Here is a 23,765-nt window from a genome sequence, read left to right on the forward strand (position 1 = left end):
CAGGTAAGTTGCAGGAAAAGGAACCTCACCCCCCCAGTCTGCTGATTCCTGTTAATCGCCATCCTTCTCTCATCCCACACCTAAGGCCCCAGGAGGACTTAGTTAAAGGAGGGAAAAGATGAGCTCTGTTCACTGCTGGCTCTCCTCTGCACACTTGGAGGCATGCTGATAGATCTGAGGAAGAGATGTGTAAGCAAACACTGCAGAATGAAGCCAATGAAGAGTATCTGTGACCTGTGTCAATACGCAACCAGAGGGCCCTGCTGTTTTCAGTAACAAAGTGACATGCCCTGTGCACATTAGCCAGGCTTTTCCCAGGACCAGTGAATGATATCGGAGGGCTCATGAACAAAATGGCCACAGGGGCAGCAAGGAAGGCCTTGCCTGAGTGCCACATCATGGACTGCCCCCCACCAAAATAAACCTGGCCGTCACCACCACTGAGAGTCCAACTCACCAGCCTCCGTGCTCTGGGGTCAGGTCGGTCACGCTGCACCCCTTCCATCCTGGGGGCCAGAGGATCATCCTTATTCTGGATGCAGATTTGCTTTCCATGCCCACCTGCCAACACTGCCATCCACCGACTTTCTTTTATTCACTATCATGTTATCAGACATGACATCGCTTCTATTAGTGACCTCACTTTGCAACCAACAGAGGAAGACAGTGGATTCACTGGTCTTATGCCATCTTCCAGAAGCAGCTGGCCCTACAGAATAACCTATCAGTAGTTCCAGTATGGCACCAAATGAAAGGAGACATTTTCTTCTGATTTGGGAGGCTATCCTTGCCTGCAATGTTGAGGTGCTGCCCCACAGAATGTAGAAAAGTTCTCTGAACCAGCAAACTACATACGGTTTCCTTACCCATAGCTTAAACATGTAGGGTAGGTATCCAAACATGGAAAAAGGAGTGGCACCTTCCCCTATTACACCTATTAACCCACTCCTAAAACAGCTGCTTCCCATCCCTGCAAATCAGTTATTTATTTGTTTAGAGGTCTAAACCCCCAGCAAAGAAACACTTCCATTTGGGGGACACACAGTGATTCCATCAAATCAAATGCTACTATCGCCCAGCCATTTGGGGCTCCTCATAGAACTAGGTGAACAAGGGAAGTGGGGTAATGGTGTTAGCTGGGATGATTAACACTCACTATCAAGGGTAAATTAAGTTACCCCTACACAATGGAGGCAAGGAAGGAGTACAGGTAGAACTTGGGGGACCCCACAGGGTGCCTCCTAGTATTGTGCCTGCTGGTTTGTTAGTGGAAGACCGCAACAGCCAAATATACCCAGGACCACCTCCTGCTTAGAGCCTCAGGAAGGGAGATCTGGATCACACCACCAGGTAAACAAGCCCAAATAGCTAGGGTACTGGCTGGAGACAAGGACATGGAATGGGAAGGACAGGGGAGAGGTCTGAAGTTCTCGGATCAGAACTAGCTCCAAAACATTTGCCTATTTGCTGTGCACTGCATTTATATATAAATTTTCATTAATGTTCCCCTCCACTCCCACCCCTTCCCTCTACTACTTAATATCAAGTTGGTGGTGGCTAACTCTACAACTGAGCCTGCGGTTACAGAGTGTTAACATTACAGCAGAGCTCAAGGATGCACAGACACCCCCTGGGATCTGGCCTTGGAGCTGGACGTACTGACTGAGTTGTTCCTCTTTGGGGAAGGAACATGCACGTTTTTCAGCTGTCTGTGGGACAGCTGCGCATCTCCCCAAAGATGCTCAGTCTACGCGTGCCACTTGAGGCCTATAATAACATCTCCTTGCTTTCACTTAACTCTCGTTTGAACACAGCCAACACAAAGAGGAGCTACTGAGCACCCTCTTCCTGTAAACTTCGGTGTAGTGATAGAATTCACTGTCCAGTTGGCCCCCAGGAAGCTGCAATCACTTTTCCCACTGGCGTTGGCCTTCTGACTGCTTGTAGTTAGTTTCGGCAGATTAATTTAAAGTTTCCCAAAACCTGCTTCTATTTTCTCACTGCTGACTGATTCTACAGGCCTGGTTTATATTTCTCCAAAGCGACCAAGGTCCACAATGACTTTGTCTTTGTCAAATCAAAGACTCCCTTCGGTCCCCTCCTACCTGGCCTCTCTTCAAATTCTGGCAAATTGAACACCAATGTCTTCTTGAAATTTTCACAAAACATCTGCTTCTTCTTTCTTTGTTAATATTCCTTCTCCTTTCTTGCTGGCTTCTCCTTTTTAACCTGCCTCTAAGACATTGGCGTTCTCCAAAGTTCTATCCTTCCAGTGAGACATGTCTAATGAGGTGCTAGAATAGTCCCACAGGGCACAGCGGTGGCTCCATGTAGGCTGGCACAGCCCTGGCATGGGCGCCACCAGTGCCCCTAAAGCTCACATCTCACATCTTCCTGGAGCCTGGCTCCACCTGAGAAGCTGATTATAGCAGCTCTGAGCCTCACTGCAAATTGAAGTAGAAGGGAAAAGAAATCAATGTCTCACTGGGAAGGGATAAAATAAATGAGAAGGAAGTTTTAGGCTGACATCTCCAGGAGAATATTAAAGAGAATGAAAGAAAAACAAATGTCATCGGTTGCCATGGAGCTCCTAGCATCCTCTTAATCACCGTGAGTGGCACTTGAGCCCTGACAGCCAAGCCAGCCACCACTGCTTTTTCCATCTTCACTGGGAGAGGATTTAGTACCTTCCACAGAGGTTGTGAATATCCTCATTGTTTGATGGGCCCCATCATGCATCCCATGACAAACAACCTCTATTTACACCCTTATTCCTGCTAACTTTGCATTTGTCACTCTTTGGAATAATATAAGGCATATGTATCCCCTTGGCACCTTATGCAGTATCTCAGACCAGTCACTCACTTGGATGTCTGGTCACTCACAGTAACACCAGTGTGATGTCATTCATTAGGCAGAGTACCTGTCAGTGTATTTTCTTCACCGGAATGGGTCCATGAAGTGTCCAGGAAGCACCTCTGCAGGGCACTGTTCTGCAGTGGGCACCGAGGGGAACAGACACCACAGGCAGTGGCATGGTTCCTTCTCTACAGCAGCTGCCACCCTACTCAGTGGTGCTCAGATGAGGACATTTCTGGGCAGGGAAGAATATCACTCAGTCCTGAGATCCTTGGAGATGAAAGCCTGGATGTCTATCTTCTTGCATGTAAGGCAAAGAGGCATCTTTCATTCTGCTTTTATGTGTGTTGCTGCCTCACACTCAACTGCAACTTTAGGATGGGAAGAGGAGTGAGAATAAAAGTGACAGAATAAAAAAATTATTGTTATTTTTAGACCAGGGCCCAATGCCCAATGGTCTTTGCAAGCCTTACAATTCCCCAATGCTTATTTCCTTTATTTTACTGAACATCCCAAGAGGGGTCAGCCCCTGAACCTTGAAGCAAGGGAAAGCCTGTGCCCTGGAAAGAAAGGGGATGCTCTTCTGGCTGTACCCCAATCCCATGGCAGCCTGGAGCAAGGCACACCCTGAGGAGAGACATAGAGATAGCAGGTCTGCCGCAAGGGAAGCGGGAAGTAGGCAAGGCTTGTTGGGCTGTCTGAGCCTCCCTGACACAGAGGCAGAACAGACCAGCAGTACCATTTGACACAATGCAAGCAGCCTTAGCACCTACTGCCTCTATTTTCTCACTTCATCATTCTACAACCTTGGTTTATATTCCCTAAAAATGACCAAGTCAACGATGAAAAAAGTCAACCATGGCTAAAGTCACCAGTGACTTTCACGATGAAACAGAGCCTCTCCAGACCCCTCTGATTTGGCCTCTCTTCAACTTCTTATAAACTGAGCATTCCTTCCTTCTTGAAACCTTAATAAAGTCATTTTCTTCCTCCCCCATTTAATACTCCTTTGTGGCCGGCTCCTCCTTTTCTGCCTGCCTCTTAAATGCTGGCATTCCCTCAAGTTCTGCACTTGGCTTTTGTTTGTCTGAGGAAGTCTTTATTTATCATTCACTTTTGAAGGATCATTTCACAGGATACAGAATTCTAGGCTGGTATGTTTTCTTTCTCAGTACTTTAAGTATTTCACTCTCCTCTTTTATTGGCATGGTTTCTAAGGAATAGTTGGATGTCATTCTTATCTTTCTACCTCCTTTGGTTAGGTGTCTCCCCTTGCCCCAGCTTCTTTCAGTATTTTTTTCTTTATCTGATTTTCTACAGTTTGAACAGGATATGCCTAGGTGTGGTTTTGTGGGTATTTATCTTGCTTGGTGTTCTCTTGAGCTTCCTGGATCTTTGGTTTGTTGTTTGATATTAATTTGGGGGAGATTCTCAGTCATTATTGCTTCCAATATTGCTTCTGTTCCTATCTCTCTTTCTTCTTCTGGTATTCCCAGTACATGTATGTTATATCTTTTGTAGTTGTCTCCCAGTTCGTGGGTAGTCTGTTCCATGTTCCTTTATTCTTACACTACACATTTTTTTAGGAGATCCCTTTACTTACAGGGACTCAACTACCACATATATGGGATGACTTTCAGATGTCCGTCTCCAGCCCCAACTCCTCTCCTGAGCTCCAGTCCCATCTATGCAACTGCAGCAGAGATGCCTCCACCTAGATGCTCCATTTTAAACCTAACTTGTCAGAAAAGAGAAAGAAAGAAAGAAAGAAAAAAAGTAACCCTGCTCCTAGTCCTCCTCTCCTGCCTGCTCTTGGTGAAAGGAAGTGTCGATCATCACCTAAACTCTAAATCTGACAATTCCTTAGACTTGCTTCTCTCTATCATCCTCCCTGTCTCAATGGTGGGCAGATCCTATTGACTGTACCCCCTTCTCTCTCCTCACTCCCTTCCTCTCCAACCCCCTGCTTCATTCAAATCCTCATCATCTTGCTCCTAATTTACTCTAACAGTCTATCAGGTAAAACCTTGTCTGGCTCTTTAATATTCATGGAATAAAGAGATGAGCCATTTTCTAATGGATTTTCCTATTTCCAGTCTTACTCCACTCTGATTCATATTCTGCACTGCAAGCAGAATGATAGTCTAAACTCCAAATCTAATCCTATTTCTTCTCTGCTTAAATATTTTATGATTTTCACTCTTTGGGAATTTAAAACACCCAAAGTATTTAAACACTTTCATGGGTCCCTATTACCTAAAAGGTAGAGTAAGTCCTCCTTAGCATGATCCAGAAACTCTACATAATAAAACCCCCTTCTGTCGTTCTTACTATATCTTAGGTTGCATCCAGGTCTATGTATAACTCACAGTTCCCTGCGTGCCCAAGTGACCCATACCAAGCAGCCCCAACCCTTCCCCTCAGCCCTGCCTGCAACTGAAGCATCAACTCCTCCAGGAAACCTCTGTGACCCACCACTCTTTCCAGAGTCAGAAGGAAGGTGAGAAGTAAGCCCATTCTCTTTTGTGCCCTCCACTGAATCTACACAGATATCTACCTCAGCACTATAAAACCATACATGAAGTAAGAAAACTAATGTTCTGCATGTATGGCTTCTCTAGAATGAGCTCCTTGAGAACAAAATTCATTCATCTTTACAGCCCTCAGGCCAAGGCCAGTGCCTGACACTTGGTTAAAGCTTACTGAATGGAGCGAAGGACATGACATCACGCAACTCAAATGGTAAATACTCAAGGTATTGTCAAGTCGGCAAAGGATTAATATGAAAGATTTCCTGTTTTAAGTCAGGATTCGAGTAAGAATTAGAGTAAGGATATAGTTTGGCAAAGAAAAGATTCTCACCAAGGTGGCTATATAATGACACTTTTGAGAATGAAAGGAATTGCTCATAATCATTATGCCAAGACTTCAGGTGTAACATAGGAATGTAAAACAGGATATATAAACACCCTACAAATCATAAGAACCAAATTAATTATTTTAAGAGTGGCATAAAATATTAATCACAAAAAAATGAAGATCTGCTATTTTCCTGGCTGTCTATTATACTAATTTTCAAAACTTTCTGTTTGAGAAGAAATTTCCAAAACACTGTTCTCTACTCTCTATTCAGAAACAAACATAACTGGGTGCCCACTAAACAACTCTTTTCCCCAGTCATTCCCACTGGACAGGCAATTTTGTTCAAGTGTTCAACCTACCCCCTTCCTCCCCACTCTCAGTGACCTGGAAGAAATTCTTTGTTATAAGCTAATCATGGGTCACCCATTTCCTTTGCAGGAGACTAATTACAGTATGGGCATATGGCCTCTCTTATGGCCATTAGACATCAGAGGAGGAAGGTTGCTAAGGTGCTTCTACAATGCAAATGTACTGCTTCTATAATAATAGTTTTACAAGGAATACCTTTATGACATTAGGGTAGAAAAAAAATTTAAATACCCCAAGAGTGACAACCATAAAGTAAAATTTATAAATTCAACTACAATAAAATAAATTCTTCCACATAAACGGAAGAGAAATACCCAACGCTCTATCCATCCTATACTACCTAAAAGGGTGGGGTAAAACCGAGAATCATTTGTGAAGTTCATAGCATGGGGACATGGGCTCACTAAAGACTGAGACATAATTATAGGACTAAAAATGACTTCCCCTCCCCCAACACCTTACCCCTGTATCACTAAAGGTCTATTTACTAAAGTTTTTTTTACCCAATACATCATGTGTACCTTCAGAAAAAAAGTTATACTAAAAAGAAAACAAAAGATACTTTTATAAAGAACTCATATGACTCAACACCAAAAAAAACCCAAATAACTCAATTGAAAAATGGGCAGAGGACCTGAATAGACATTTTTCCAAAGAAGAAATAGAGATGGCCAACATGAAAAGATGTTCCACATTACTAATCATCAGGGACATGCAAATCAAAACTACAATGAGATTTCACCTCACACCAGTCAGAATGGCCACTAACTAAAAGACAAGAGGTAACAAGTGTTGACAAGGATGTGGAGAAACGGGAACCCTCCTACATTGTTAGTAGGACTGTAAATTGGTACAGCCACTATGGAAAGCAGTATGGAGGTTCCTCAAAAAAACTAAAAATAAAAATACCATTAGACCCACTAATTCCACTTGTAGGAATTTACCTGAAGAAAACAAAATCTCTGATTCAAAAAAATAAGCATCTCTATGTTTACTGCCACACTATTTACAATAGCCAAGATATGTAAACTACAAAGTGTCCATCAATAGACGAATGGATAAAGAAGATGTGGTACATATACATAATGGAATATTATAAAGCCATAAAAAAGAAAGAAATCTTGCCATTTGCAATAACATGGATGGACTTAAAGGATATTATGCTAAGTGAAATAAGCCAGGCAGAAAGACAAATATCACATAATCCACTTATATGTGGAATCTAAAAACAAAACAAAATGAACAAAACAAACAAAACAGCCACAGGCTCAAAGACACTGAGAAATGACTAGTGGTTACCACGGGGAGGGTTTGGTGTGGGTGGGTGAAACGGGTGAAGGGGATAAAGAGGCACAAAATCTCAATCATAATATAAACTAGTCATGGAGATGAAAGTACAGCATGGAGAATATAGTCGATAATTCTATAACATCTCTCTGTGTTGATGGATAGTAACTACACTAGTTGGAGTGAACATCTAATAATGTAGATAACTGCAAAATCAATATGGTATACTTGAAATCAACATAATATTGTATATTGACTATACATCAATAAAAATTAATTAAGTAATTGATTGATTAAAAGGAAAAAGACCCCACAGTTTAAAGAGACAGAGAAAGTATCAGAATCAGACCCAAATAAGGCAGAAATGTTGAAATTATCAGATCAGGAATTTAAAACAACTAAGATTAATATGCTAAGAACTCCACTGGAAAAAGTAGACAGTATATAAGAACAGATGGGTAATGCAAGTGAAGAGATAGAAATGCCAAGAAAGAACTGAAAGAAATGCTAAAGATCAAGAACACTGTAATAGGAATGAATAATGGGTTCATCAGCAAATTAGATACAGCCAAAGAATCTCTCATATTGAAAATGTTAATAGAAACTTCTAAACCTGAAAAGCAAAAACACTGAAAAGTAAACAAAAAACATGGAACAGACTACCCATGAACTGGGAGACAACTACAAAAGATATAACATACATGTGCTGGGAATACCAGAAGAAGAAAGAGAGATAGGAATAGAAGCAATATTGGAAGCAATAATGACTAAGAATTTCCCCCCAAATTAATATCAAACAACAAACCAAAGATCCAGGAAGCTCAGAGAACACCAAGCAAGATAAATACCCACAGAACTACACTTGGCATATCCTGTTCAAACTGCAGAAAATCAGATAAAGAAAAAAATACTGAAAGAAGCTGGGGCAAGGGGAGACACGTAACCAAAGGAGGTAGAAAGATAAGAATGACATCCAACTATTCCTTAGAAACCATGCCAATAAAAGAGGAGAGTGAAATACTTAAAGTACTAAGAAAGAAAACATACCAGCCCAGAATTCTGTATCCTGTGAAATGATCCTTCAAAAGTGAATGATCATTAAGAATTCCTCAGACAAACAAAAATGGTGGAACTGGTCTCCAGTATATTTGTTTTGCAAGAAATGTTACATAAGTTCCTTAGAAAGAAAGAAAATAATATAGACCATAGACTTGGATCTACAGTTTTTTTTTTAAAGGAATAGTATTACAGAAGAAATAAGTAAAGATAAAATAAAACTTTTCTTATTCTTATTCTTAATTGATCTAACAAATAACAGTCTACTCAAAATAACAATAGCAACTGGGTTTATGATTACAGTTTCTATATATATAAGTGAAATGGATGACACCAATGATACAAATGATGGAGGGAAAAATTAGGAATATTTTTGTTGTAAGAAGTAATTAGGAATATTCTTGTCATAAGGTCCTTGCACTACCATGAAGTGGCATAATGCCATCTGAAAGTGAGCTTGAATTAGTTGTAAATATGTATTGCCAACTCTAGGGCTACTACCAAAAAAGTTAAAGAAGCATACTTGATAAGCTAGGAAAAAAGAAAATGCAATGATATAAAACGCTCAATTAAAACCACAAAAGGCAGACAAACAATGAAAAATAAAAATAGAAACAAAGAACCAGAGCAATGAGAAAACAGTAACAAGCATGGTAGATGTCAACCCAATTATATCTATAGCCACTTTAACCATCAATGGTCTAAATATACCAACTAAAGACAGAGATTGTCAGAGTGAATAAAAAATCAAGACCCAACTATATATATATATATATTGTCTAAAAGAACCCACTTTAAAAATAAAGACACATTTAGACTAAAAGGGGAGGGATAGAGAAAGATACACCATGCTGACACTAAACAAATGAAAGCTAGAGTAGTTATATTAATTTCAGACACAGCAGACCTCCAAATAAGGAAAATTATCAGGGATAAAGAGGGGCATTACATAATAATAAAAGGATCACTTCTCCAAGAAGACATAATAATCCTTAACCTGTATATGCCTAACAATAGAGAATAAAAATACATGAGGCAAAAATCGATACAACTTTTTTAGTAGTAGCCCTAGAGTTTGCAATACATATTTACAACTAATACAAGTTCACTTTCAGATAGCATTATACCACTTCATGGTACTGCAAGGTCCTTATGACAAAAATATTCCTAATTACTTCTTACAACAAAAGGAGGAACAGATGAATCCATTATCACAGATGGAGACTTCAGCACCCTGCTATCAGAAAAGAAAAGATTGGTAAGCAGAAAATCAGTAAGGACATAGCTCATTTCAACAGCACTATCGGTAGAATTGACATCTACTTCATCTAATGACAACACAATACACTTTCTTCTCAAGCTCATAAGGAACAGTCAACAAGGAAGATCATACTCTGAGCCATAAGACACACCCACACAAATTTTAATAGATATCATACAATGTCTGTTCTCAGAACATAATAGAATTAAACTAGATATGTAAAAGACAGCTGGAAAATCATCCAATACATGGCAATTAAACAATACAACTTCTAGATAATACATGGTTCAAAGAAGAAATCCCAAGAAAATTAAAACATACTTTGAACTAAATAAAAATGAAAATACAACTTATCAAAATGGGGTATAGCAAAAGCAGTACTTAGAGAGATTTAAAACACTGAAAGCATACAGCAGAAAAGAAAGATCTAAAATCAATAATCTCAGCTGTGATCCCAGAAAACTTAGGGGAAAAAAAAAGCAAACTAAATCCAATGTAAGCAGAAGAAAAGCATCTACAAACAACCTACAGGTAATATCATACTAAATGAGGAGAAACTAGAAGCTTACCTGCTAAAATCAGTAAAAAGGCAAAAATGTCCCCTCTCCCCACTACTTTTTAATATACTAGAAGTCCTAGCTAAAACAGTGAGAGACGAAAAGGTACACATTTTGAAAAGAAAGAAACTTTTGTCTGCAGATGACATGATTGTCTATGTAGAAAATTCCAAAAAATCAACCAAAAAATATATATATATATCCTGGAACTAGTAAGTGATTATAGCAAGGTTGCAGGATACAAAGTTAATATACAAAAGTCAATCACTTTCCTATAGACCAGCAATGAACAAGTGGAATTTGAAATTAAAAACACAATACTATTTACATTAACACCAATAAATACATAAATATTTAGGTATAAACCTAACAAAACATGTCTGTTATACATGAAGAAAGCTATAAAACTGATGAAAGAAATCAGAGAGAACAAAATAAATGGAGAGACAGTCCATTCTCATGGATACAAAGACTCAATATTGTCAAGATATCAGTTCTTCCCTGCTTGATCTATACATTCAATTCAATGAAATTCAAAATCCTAGTAAGTTATTTTGTACATATTGACAAACTGATTCTATATAGTTTATATTTTATGATTTTACCCAGAATAGCCAACACAACATTGAAGGAGGAGAACAAAGTGGGAGGACTGATGCTATCTGGCTTCAAGACTTACTATAAAGCTACAGTAATCAAGACAGTGTGATATTGGCAAAAGAATAAATTAAAAGATCAGTAGAACAGAATGCATATTACTAAGTGGAAGGTATCAATCTGAAAAAGCTACATTGTATATGATTCCAGCTAATACGACATTCTGGAAAAGATAAAACTATGGAGTGGTAAGAAAAAAACAGATGGTAAGTTGCTAGGTTAGAGTCAAGGGAGGGATGAAAAGGCAAAGCACAGAGGATTTTTAGGGCAGTGTAACTACTCTGAGTGCTGCCATAATGGTGGATTCATGCCATTGTACCTCCAACAAAACCTACAGACTGTACAACACAAAGGTTAAATCCTAACACGTAAATGATGGTGATAATAATGTGTCAATGTAGATTCATCGGTTGTAACAAATGTATAGTTCATGTGGGGCTGTTGATAGTGGGGGAGGCTGTACATGCATGGGTCAGCAGCTATTATGGGAACTCTGTACTTTCCTTTCAATTTTGCTGTAAACCTAAAACTGCTCTAAAAAATAAAGTCTATTTTTTTAAAAGAAAGTTAAAAAAAGGGAATGATGAATCCCCCAAATCAGGTTATTTTTGTGGAAAGGGTAAAAGGATGTGATGGGCTTGCAGGTACAAACTAAGGGCTTCTGGGATTCTGGTTAGTTCTTAAGCTGAATGGTAGATAGACACCAAAATGGATTGTTGAGGACCTTTCTGAGTCACTGGTTTACCATCCCCTAGTGCTGACTTTAGGAGTAACAGTTGTATGAGATAATAGCTTTTGCTTAATATTTAAGACCCATTTTGAGTTGTTTACCATTATTCATAGTTTAAATCACCCAAACTGATATACTCTCTTAATTCGTGGTACAACTGGGATGTGATTTAGTATTAGCCATCCTTCAATCCTATTCTGTTTGTGCAAGTGTACCAGTAAAACCTTGTATTAGCTACTCTCGACACCCAACTACAAAAATGACCTGTTTAGAAAGAAGAGACTGTCATTAAGATAGTTCATCATTTTTCTAATCTTCCTTGAAAACATTCTGATTATGCATGTGTGATACCAAGGACAATCAAGAGCTTTAAATCTATAAATCACTAAGCAGATAAGGAGTCCGGCTTCAAATCCTGCCCTCAGCAAAGAGGGGATTAATCTACTGGAAGATCACACATTTCCCACTGCACTACAGGCTGGAGGTCAGACCACAGGGCAGTCCTTAAAAGGAGAGAAAACAAGCCGGAGGGGCGGAAGATGGCGGCATGAGTAGAGCAGCGGAAATCTCCTCCCAAAACAACATATATCTATGAAAATATAACAAAGACAACCCTTCCTAGAATAAAGACCAGAGGATACAGGACAACAGCCAGACCACATCCGCACCTGAGAGAACCCAGCGCCTCGCGAAGGGGGTAAGATACAAGCCCCGGCCCCGCGGGAGCCGAGCGCCCCTCCCCCCAGCTCCCGGCGGGAGAAGAGCAGGCAGAGCGGGAGGGAGACGGAGCCCAGGACTGCCGAACACCCAGCCCCAGCCATCCGGGCCAGAGTGCAGGGCGCTCGATACTGGGAAAACAGGGCAGCAAGAACAGTGAGCGGGCACTGGAGGCCAGGTGCCAGAGGACATAAGAAAAGCGCGCGACCATTTTTTTTTTTTTTTTTTTTTTGCTTTTTTGTTGTTTTGTTTTGGCGAGCGCTTTTTGGAAGTCTTAAAGGGATAGGGACCCCAATACTAGGGAAACAGGGCAGAAAGACCGGTGAGCAGAGGCCTGAGGCTGGCACCGGAGAATAAAGAAAAACGAGCGACCACCTTTTTTTTTTAATTAAAAAAAATTTTTTGTTGTTGTTTTAATTTAAAGATTTTTTTCTTTTTTTTTTTTTTGGTGGGCGTTGTTTTGTTTTGGCGGGTGCTTTTTGGAAGTCTTAAAGGGGCAGGGCGGGTCACTTAATCCAGAGGTAGGGAATCCGGGATCTCTGGGCACCCTAACCCCTGGGCTGCAGGGAGCAGGGAGGCCCCTTACGGAGATAAATAGCCTCCCAGCAGCTCCTGCTCCAACGCGACTCCACCACTTTGGAGTAGCTGCCCGAGCCAGGCCACGCCCACAGCAACAGCGGAGATTAACTCCATAGCAACCAGGAAGGAAGCGGAAACCCTGTCTGCACACAGCTGCGCAGCACAAGCCACTAGAGGTCGCTGTTCTCCCAGGAGAGGAGGGCCACAAACCAACAAGAAGGGAAGTTCTTCCAGCCGTCACTCGTCCCAGCTCTGCAAACTATTCCTATCACCATGAAAAGGCAAAGCTACAGGCAGACAAAGATCACAGAGACAACACCAGAGAAGGAGACAGACCTAACCAGTCTTCCTGAAAAAGAATTCAAAATAAGAATCATAAACATGCTGACAGAGATGCAGAGAAATATGCAAGAGAAATGGGATGAAGTCCGGAGGGAGATCACAGATGCCAGAAAGGAGATCACAGAAATGAAACAAACTCTGGAAGGGTTTATAAGCAGAATGGATAGAATGCAAGAGGCCATTGATGGAATTGAAACCAGAGAACAGGAACGCATAGAAGCTGACATAGAGAGAGACAAAAGGGTCTCCAGGAATGAAACAATATTAAGAGAACTGTGTGACCAATCAAAAAGGAACAATATCCGTATTATAGGGGTCCCAGAAGAAGAAGAGAGAGGAAAAGAGATGGAAAGTATCTTAGAAGAAATAATTGCTGAAAACTTCCCCAAACTGGGGGAGGAAATAATCGAACAGACCACGGAAATACACAGAACCCCCAACAGAAAGGATCCAAGAAGGGCAACACCAAGACACATAATAATTAAAATGGCAAAGATCAAGGACAAGGAAAGAGTGTTAAAGGCAGCTAGAGAGAAAAAGGTCACCTATAAAGGGAAACCCATCAGGATAACGTCAGATTTCTCAACAGAAACCCTACAGGCCAGAAGAGAATGGCATGATATATTTAATACAATGAAACAGAAGGGCCTTGAACCAAGGATACTGTATCCAGCACGACTATCATTCAAATATGACGATGGGATTAAACAATTCCCAGACAAACAAAAGCTGAGGGAATTTGCTTTCCACAAACCACCTCTACAGAACATCTTACAGGGACTGCTCTAGATGGGAGCACTCCTAGAAAGAGCACAGCACAAAACACCCAACATATGAAGAATCGAGGAGGAGGAACAAGAAGGGAGAGAAGAAAAGAATCTCCAGACAGTGTATATAACAGCTCAATAAGCGAGCTAAGTTAGGCAGTAAGATACTAAAGAGGCTAACCTTGAACCTTTGGTAACCACGAATTTAAAGCCTGCAATGGCAATAAGTACATATCTTTCAATAGTCACCCTAAATGTTAATGGGTTGAATGCACCAATCAAAAGACACAGAGTAACAGAATGGATAAAAAAGCAAGACCCATCTATATGCTGCTTACAAGAAACTCACCTCAAACCCAAAGACATGTACAGACTAAAAGTCAAGGGATGGAAAAACATATTTCAAGCAAACAACAGTGAGAAGAAAGCAGGGGTCGCAGTACTAATATCAGACAAAACAGACTTCAAAACAAAGAAAGTAACAAGAGATAAAGAAGGACACTACATAACGATAAAGGGCTCAGTCCCACAAGAGGATATAACCATTCTAAATATATATGCACCCAACACAGGAGCACCAGCATATGTGAAACAAATACTAACAGAACTAAAGGGGGATATAGACTGCAATGCATTCATTCTAGGAGACTTCAACACACCACTCACCCCAAAGGATAGATCCACTGGGCAGAAAATAGGTAAGGACACGGAAGCACTGAACAACACAGTAGAGCAGATGGACCTAATAGACATCTATAGAACTCTACATCCAAAAGTAACAGGATATACATTCTTCTCAAGTGCACATGGAACATTCTCCAGAATAGACCACATACTAGGCCACAAAAAGAGCCTCAGAAAATTCCAAAAGATTGAAATTCTACCAACCAACTTTTCAGACCACAAAGGCATAAAACTAGAAATAAACTGTACAAAGAAAGCAAAGAGGCTCACAAACACATGGAGGCTTAACAACACGCTCCTAAATAATCAATGGATCAATGACCAAATCAAAATGGAGATCCAGCAATATATGGAAACAAATGACAACAACAACACTAAGCCCCAACTTCTGTGGGACACAGCAAAAGCAGTCTTAAGAGGAAAGTATATAGCAATCCAAGCATATTTAAAAAAGGAAGAACAATCCCAAATAAATGGTCTAATGTCACAATTATCGAACTTGGAAAAAGAAGAACAAATGAGGCCTAAGGTCAGCAGAAGGAGGGACATAATAAAGATCAGACAAGAAATAAATAAAATTGAGAAGAATAAAACAATAGCAAAAATCAATGAAACCAAGAGCAGGTTCTTCGAGAAAATAAACAAAATAGATAAGCCTCTAGCCAGACTTATTAAGAAGAAAAGAGAGTCAACACAAATCAACAGTATCAGAAACGAGAAAGGAAAAATCACGACGGACCCCACAGAAATACAAAGAATTATTAGAGAATACTATGAAAACCTATATGCTAACAAGCTGGGAAACCTAGGAGAAATGGACAACTTCCTAGAAAAATACAACCTTCCAAGATTCACCCAGAAAGAAACAGAAAATCTACACAGACCAATTACCAGCAACGAAATTGAAGCGGTAATCAAAAAACTACCAAAGAACAAAACCCCCGGGCCAGATGGATTTACCTCGGAATTTTATCAGACATACAGGGAAGACATAATACCCATTCTCCTTAAATTTTTCCAAAAAATAGAGGAGGAGGGGATACTCCCAAACTCATTCTATGAAGCTAACATCACCCTAATACCAAAACCAGGCAAAGACCCCACCAAAAAAGAAAACTACAGACCAATATCCCTGATGAACGTAGATGCAAAAATACTCAACAAAATATTAGCAAACCGAATTCAAAAATACATCAAAAGGATCATACACCATGACCAAGTGGGATTCATCCCAGGGATGCAAGGATGGTACAACATTAGAAAGTCCATCAACGTCATCCACCACATCAACAAAAAGAAAGACAAAAACCACATGATCATCTCCATAGATGCTGAAAAAGCATTTGACAAAGTTCAACATCCATTCATGATAAAAACTCTCAGCAAAATGGGAATAGAGGGCAAGTACCTCAACATAATAAAGGCCATCTATGATAAACCCACAGCCAACATTATATTGAACAGCGAGAAGCTGAAAGCATTTCCTCTGAGATCGGGAACTAGACAGGGATGCCCACTCTCTCCACTGTTATTTAACATAGTACTGGAGGTCCTAGCCAGGGCAATCAGACAAAACAAAGAAATACAAGGAATCCAGATTGGTAAAGAAGAAGTTAAACTGTCACTATTTGCAGATGACATGATACTGTACATAAAAAACCCTAAAGACTCCACCCCAAAACTACTAGAACTGATATCGGAATACAGCAAAGTTGCAGGATACAAAATCAACACACAGAAATCTGTGGCTTTCCTATATACTAACAATGAACCAACAGAAAGCGAAATCAGGAAAACAACTCCATTCACAATTGCATCAAAAAAAATAAAATACCTAGGAATAAACCTAACCAAAGAAGTGAAAGACTTATACTGTGAAAACTACAAGTCACTCTTAAGAGAAATTAAAGGGGACACTAACAGATGGAAACTCATCCCATGCTCGTGGCTAGGAAGAATTAATATCGTCAAAATGACCATCCTGCCCAAAGCAATATACAGATTTGATGCAATCCCTATGAAACTACCAGCAACATTCTTCAATGAACTAGAACAAATAATTCAAAAATTCATATGGAAACACCAAAGACCCAAATAGCCAAAGCAATCCTGAGAAAGAAGAATAAAGTAGGGGGATCTCACTCCCCAACTTCAAGCTCTACTATAAAGCCATAGTAATCAAGACAATTTGGTACTGGCACAAGAGCAGAGCCACAGACCAATGGAACAGACTAGAGAATCCAGACATTAACCCAGACATATATGGTCAATTAATATTTGATAAAGGAGCCATGGACATACAATGGCGAAATGACAGTCTCTTCAACAGGTGGTGCTGGCAAAACTGGACAGCTACATGTAGGAGAATGAAACTGGACCATTGTCTAACCCCATATACAAAAGTAAACTCAAAATGGATCAAAGACCTGAATGTAAGTCATGAACCATTAAACTCTTGGAAGAAAACATAGGCAAAAACCTCTTAGACATAAACATGAGTGACCTCTTGAACATATCTCCCCGGGCAAGGAAAACAACAGCAAAAATGAACAAGTGGGACTATATTAAGCTGAAAAGCTTCTGTACAGCAAAAGACACCATCAATAGGACAAAAAGGAACCCTACAGTATGGGAGAATATATTTGAAAATGACACATCCGATAAAGGCTTGACGTCCAGAATATATAACGAGTTCACACGCCTCAACAAACAAAAAAACAAATAACCCAATTAAAAAATGGGCAGAGGAACTGAACAGACGGTTCTCCAAAAAAGAAATACAGATGGCCACCAGACACATGAAAAGATGCTCCACATCACTAATTATCAGAGAAATGCAAATTAAAACTACAATGAGGTATCACCTCACACCAGTAAGGATGGCTGCCATCCAAAAGACAGAAAACAACAAATGTTGGCGAGGTTGTGGAGAAAGGGGAACCCTCCTACACTGCTGGTGGGAATGTAAACTTGTTCAACCATTGTGGAAAGCAGTATGGAGGTACATCAAAATGCTCAAAACAGACATACCATTTGACCCAGGAATTGCACTCCTAGGAATTTACCCTAAGAATGCAGCAATCAAGTATGAGAAAGATCAGTGCACCCCTATGTTTATCGCAGCACTATTTTTCAATAGCCAAGAATTGGAAGCAACCTAAATGTCCATCGATAGACGAATGGATAAAGAAGATGTGGTACATATACACAATGGAATACTACTCAGCCATAAGAAAAGGGCAAATCCAAGCATTTGCAGCAACATGGATGGAGCTGGAGGGTATTATGTTCAGTGAAACAAGCCAAGTGGAGAAAGAGAAATACCAAATGATTTCACTTATCTGTGGAATATAAGAACAAAGGAAAAACTGAAGGAACAAAACAGCAGCAGAATCACAGAACTCAAGAATGGACTGACAGGTACCAAAGGGAAAGGGACTGGGGAGGATGGGTGGGTAGGGAGGGATAAGGGGGTGGGGAGAAGTAGGGAGGTATTAAGATTAACATGCATGGGGGGGTAGGAGAAAAGGGAGGGCTGTACAACACAGAGAAGGCAAGTAGTGATTCTACAACATTTTGCTATGCTGATGGACAGTGACTGTAAAGGGGTTTATAGGGGAGACCTGGTATAGGGGAGAGCCTAGTAAACATAATATTCGTCATGTAAGTGTAGATTAGTGATACCAAAAACAAAACAAAAAAACAAAAACAAAAAAAAAGGGCCGTTCCTGTGTGGTAACCTCCAATGAGTTCTACACAAGGGTATAAAGGGCATATAAAAGTGTAGGCAAAGGGTCTATTTGCATCTATACAGAAGATCAAAGCCTAATTGGGCTACCCCGAAAATGAACTAAGATACGATATGAAAGAGAACTTCCAACATCAGCACTCTCTGGAAGACTCATGCCAGAAGATGATCATCAAAAAACCCCAACAAAGATCCACGCACTGCTACAGCTGTAGATGCACTCATCCCACCAGCTCCTGGACTTGCCATGGGAATGAGGAAGGAGTTATCTAAGCTGGCCTGTGCATACAGTAAAACAACAAATTTGACTGGATCTATACTGTTGGAACTCAACCAAGAATTAGGAGAAGTGCAAATTGTAGCACTCCAAAATCTTACAACTACAGACTATTTACTGTTAAAAGAACATAAGGGATGTGAACATTCCCCAGGAATGGGTTGTTTTAATTTGTCTGATTTCTCTCAGACTGTTCAAGTTCAGTTGGACAATATCCACCATATCATAGATAAGTTTTCACAAATGCCTAAGGTGCCTAACTGGTTTTCTTGGTTTCACTGGAGATGGCTGGTAATTACAGATATGCTTTGGTTATGTAACTATACTCCTATTATGTTAATGTGTGTGCGCAATTTAAGTAGTAGCTTAAAACCTATACATGCTGAAGTTACTCTACAAGAAGATATGTCAAAGAAATAATCAATCTTCCCATGTTTTCTGCCGCCTGCTACTTCTATAGCTTTTCTTCTTCCTTCCTAATTACAACCCTTAAATAGAATTTGTGCCTCATATCAAATTTACCAAGTATCATAACTCTTCCAAGTGGTAAAGATACCTCAAGACAAATGCTGGGCATAGAAGCTACAGGGCATAAATATGCAAAGAAATAAAAAGCTAACCATTTCAAACAATAAGGCTTCTCTCTCACTTACCAACTTCACATTTCCCTGTATGGCCCCAGAAGATGACTGGTTAGCCAGAGACGGGTAAGATTCCTCAAGGGAGGAACAACCTAAGACAGGCACAGTCGCAGGGGGGCCATCAGGTGAGAAATTGGGGATCAACAGAGGTGAGGCTTAGAACCTCACCCCCCCTGTTCTGAGAGAAATCTTCTGCATACGTGGATGTTTTATTGCCCTGGTCTAGCTTGGATTAACACATAGTCTACAGGCACACACCTGATCATCTACATTTGCTCTCTTACAACACTAAACTATGTTTTCTACCTTTATCTTGTATCTACCTACCACTTCAGCATTTTATTAAAAATAATAATAATAAAGAGAGAAATGTGGTATCCACATATAAATCAAGTATAAAAGCCAAATGAGTATTCATATTTGAACTGACTGTTTATAGTTCATAATGCATGAGCAAAACCGAAAGTTTCTGTGATGACTACCCTTGTACTGTTCACTATGTAACTTATTCACTATGTAAGAATTTGTTCTCCATGTAAGAACTTGTTTGTTATGCCTCAGAAGATTGGAGACTGACGAAAATTAGGCTTGGGGTGGATTAATGATTGTGCATTGAGCATTGACTCCCCTATACAGAATTTTATTGTCGTTAACAACCATTTCATCAATAAATATGAGAGATGCCCTCACAAAAAAAAAAAAAAAAAAAAAAGGACAGACTTCCAATGGTAAAATAAGTAAGTAACCGGGATGTAATGTATAGCATAAGGAATATAGTCAAGATATTGTAACAGCTTGGTAGGGTGATAGCTGGAACCTAGAATCATGTATATAAATGTTTTATCACTGTGTTGTACACTTGAAACTAATGTAATGTAATACTGTGCGTCAACTACCCTTCAATAAAAAATAATTAAAAAAAAAAAAAAAAAGTAGAGAAAACAAGCAAATGAAATTTCATCAGAAAGAGGCATGGTCTCTGAGGTTTCGGCCAGAGGAATAAAGAACGTGGTTTGTCCACAAAGAAGCCCTGTACTGAAGACTGCGTCCTGTCAAGGAACTGACTTCCATCCCACCAATTTGCAAATATAAAGAAATGGGTAGACAAGACAAAGGAGCCAATGAGGGACGTACACATGCACACACCATTTGTTCTGTCTACTAGACACCTTACAAGGTAAGCCCATCACCCACATGGTTTCATTTAGTCCTCAAAACTACCCTGCAAAGGTCAGTCCACTCATCTGACAGATGAAGATGCAGAGTTTCTGTAAACTGCCAAAGGACGCCCACTAGTTGTTGCAGGAGCTGAGATTCAAACCTATGTCTCTCTGTCTCTGAAGCTCATATTCTGTTCTTTACACCGTTCACAAGAAAAGCAAGGAACACAGCGGAACAACTCAGTCTTGGAGCAGTCATGACCCCTTTGCAGGGACTCAGAGGCTGTGCTCTCCTGTCAAGCACGGTGCTACCACACCATGAAGATGGCAGCTGAGCTTAGCAGGCTTCTGTTATGCAAAGGGATTGCTGCCATCTTGGTTCTCGGACCACAAAGCCCGGCCCCACCCCCGTCAGCCACCTCACACATGCATCATTTGGCCACAAGAGGAACAAGATTCAAAAAGAGGGTTTGCTCAAGGCAAACGCATCCCGGTCTTCCCCAAGCCCAGCTTTCCTCTGAAGCTAACCCTCGGTGCTCTTCCTACCGGCAGCGATGCCCCCAGTTACCTAAGGCCCACCAGGAGACGGCCCTCAGGAGGGGGGCCTTGCTGTAGATGGCGTGCATGTACATTAGGTGCACCATCAGCTCGGCCAACAGCCAACAGCAGATGAGGCGGCATATCCCCAGGACAAGGATGGAAAGCTTGGCCCTCGGCGAGCAGTGTTCCCGCTGCTGCATCTGAAGCAGGAACAAAAGAAGCCGTTAGGTTGTGCCTTAACTTTTAAAATCTTTCAAATAGCCCTCCAGACAATCTTTTAATCAACGTCCCACAAATATCACTGCAGTATCTACTGAAAGAAGAGTACTTTAGTTTGCCTTGGGAATGCTGCATGTTGTTGGGTGAGGAAGTCATGCCCGAGCTTGGAAACTGTGTCCCAGAGTAAAAACAGGGTGTGGTCAACAAGCTAGCCTAGTGCCAAGAACTAAGATGGCCTTGCAAAACCCCTGGGGTGAGGGGTGGGCGGTGGTACCCCGGTGATCTACCCCAGGACCTTGGGGTTTCTCTGGCCTCAGATGTCACGCTGCCTGTCTTTACCCATCACCCACTCACATCTAAGGCCGGGAAAAGTAGGGCCAGGTCAGGAAGGGGCACAGGACTGGTAAGAGAAAGGGAGAATGCACGATGGAGCTGGAGAACAAGGGAAAAATTAGGTGTGGGTGGGTCATCTTTATCTCAGGTTGTTTTTGAAATAAGGCAGCATAAATACAAACAGAGACAAATCTCTTGCTAAGCAGGCGGCACTATGTAATAGTCAAGAATGTGGACTTTAGAGTCTGAGAGAATTGGGATCAGATTCTAGCACAAGCTGTGTGATCCTGAGCAAGATACTTAACTTCCCTGAGGCTTGGTTTCCTCATATTTAAAGTGAAACAAATTGCTGTGATGATTAAATATGATTAACTATATGAAGTGCTAAGCACAATACCTGGCATATAAAAAGTATTAGGTTATTGGTAGTTAATATCTGATAATTATAGGCCTCTTAATGCACCTTCTTCACATAATCCCCTCCTGGTACTGCAGACTACCAAGCGACAGGGCAGAATCAGGAGACGGTTCAGAGCCAGACACCAAAGGTGAGAGAGATGCTTTTATTATTCATAGATACAGGCAAACTACTGGCAGTATACTCAATATGGGTGTTCAATACAGACCAAGAAATAAAAACTTCTACCAAAGTAGCCTGGTTCTGTAGTCTCACCTCCTTGCCTGCTGTTTAGGGATTCACATTGATTCAGAAATGCCTAAGCATGCTATAAAATTTGGATCGAATTCAATTTCAGCCTTCCACCCCTAGACAGAGACAGAAAAACAAGACAGCATCTAAGTTTCCCAGTTCTTACACTGCCAATATTTGATTAGACAGAAGGCTGCCTTGAAATGCAGAGGTGAAGCTAATGCATAAATGATGATATCCGGTCTGCAAACATCGGCTGGCAGAGACAATGGACTTGATTTAGCATTTGGCAATTAGGGCTCAAGACACTACATAAACAAGATGGGCTTATTCCTGGGGGAAGGTGGTCCTCAGGTTTTTCTTCAGCTCCTAGTCTAACATCAAAGGCTCAGCAGGTCCCACGGTAACCAGGAGGAGCGGCAGGAACTGCCCTTAGAGGGGTGGGAGACCTGCACACCAGGAGACTTACTTCGATTTCATTTTTGAGTACTTGCCACCACTTTCTCAAATCGTCCTCTTACAGCAAGAAGCCAGACTAAGAAATTTTGGCTGGTTCAGCGGCATTACGATACCCAGCACAAATGGCTTTCCCTCTCTGCCATCTGCTAGGCTAGCTACACTGAGGAAGGCTCGTAAGTTTAATTATTTTTATGTAAGTGGATCAAACTGATGGGAATTTCCTTTTTCCTTTAGTCCTCTGTAGTTCATGTCAGGAAGATATTCTGCCCAATCACACCCAATGCATTGTCAGGAAGCCGACAGTACCCGCTTGGAAGGATTCACCACATCAGGTCGACAGGGGAAGTGCTAGTCAGGAGGGGCTGTCCAGGAAGGAAGACTGGGCCTATCCGGACTTGTCTGGATGCCAGCTGACCACCCTCACACCTGTAGTAAGCGACCCAGTGCAGACCCCCTGCCCATCATAAACTGAGAGCAGTTTTCGTTGGACTCCCTACCGCAGCGTACATGCTCCGCGACACCCTTCAAATTCTACGGCCGTGGATGTACAAGCCATGGATGGCTAAATCCTCAGCGTAGAGATACCTTCTGCCCCGACCATTGGTGTCTGCCTTATTTAATTGAGAAGAAAGGGGAAATTATCCCAACGTCCAAAGGAAGGGGCTGACTATAAATCCATAAGCACATCTCAGTATTATGTAGCAAGAAAACTATCTTTGTTCAACACGCACAAATAATGAAAGACTGCAAAGATTTATACCAAGTGGCAAAAGTGCTTATAATGTTTGGATGGTGAGATTTTGGGATTGTTTTTAACAATTGAGTGTTTTTGTAACCAGGCAAAAAGGCAATGTAACTTTACAATATTGTGAAGACTTTGGTCTTCTCTGCTAGTGAGGCAAGGCCCCCATTTATTCACCTTCTTCTAAAAAATGCCTAATGTCAGGATCTCCTCTAGAAAGCTATGCATCCTCTGTGACCAAGTATTCTCCTTCTTTTCTGCTAGACCCAT

The 23,765-nt window shown here is 40.9% G+C and overlaps 1 protein-coding gene across 8 annotated transcripts in view; it reads right to left on the minus strand.

The window, feature by feature from the left end:
• Positions 1–23,765, minus strand: part of HHAT (hedgehog acyltransferase) — a 281,084-nt gene that overhangs the window by 183,498 nt on the left and 73,821 nt on the right. For all 8 annotated transcript variants that reach the window (XM_057508006.1, XM_057508004.1, XM_057508003.1 and 5 more), the window contains one exon: positions 21,122–21,293. In XM_057508006.1, the coding sequence (XP_057363989.1) occupies positions 21,122–21,293 (172 nt within the window). The remainder of the gene's footprint in view (positions 1–21,121; positions 21,294–23,765) is intronic.

Source organism: Manis pentadactyla, chromosome 9 (genome assembly GCF_030020395.1).
Source record: "Manis pentadactyla isolate mManPen7 chromosome 9, mManPen7.hap1, whole genome shotgun sequence".
Classification (NCBI taxonomy): Eukaryota; Metazoa; Chordata; class Mammalia; order Pholidota; family Manidae; genus Manis; species Manis pentadactyla.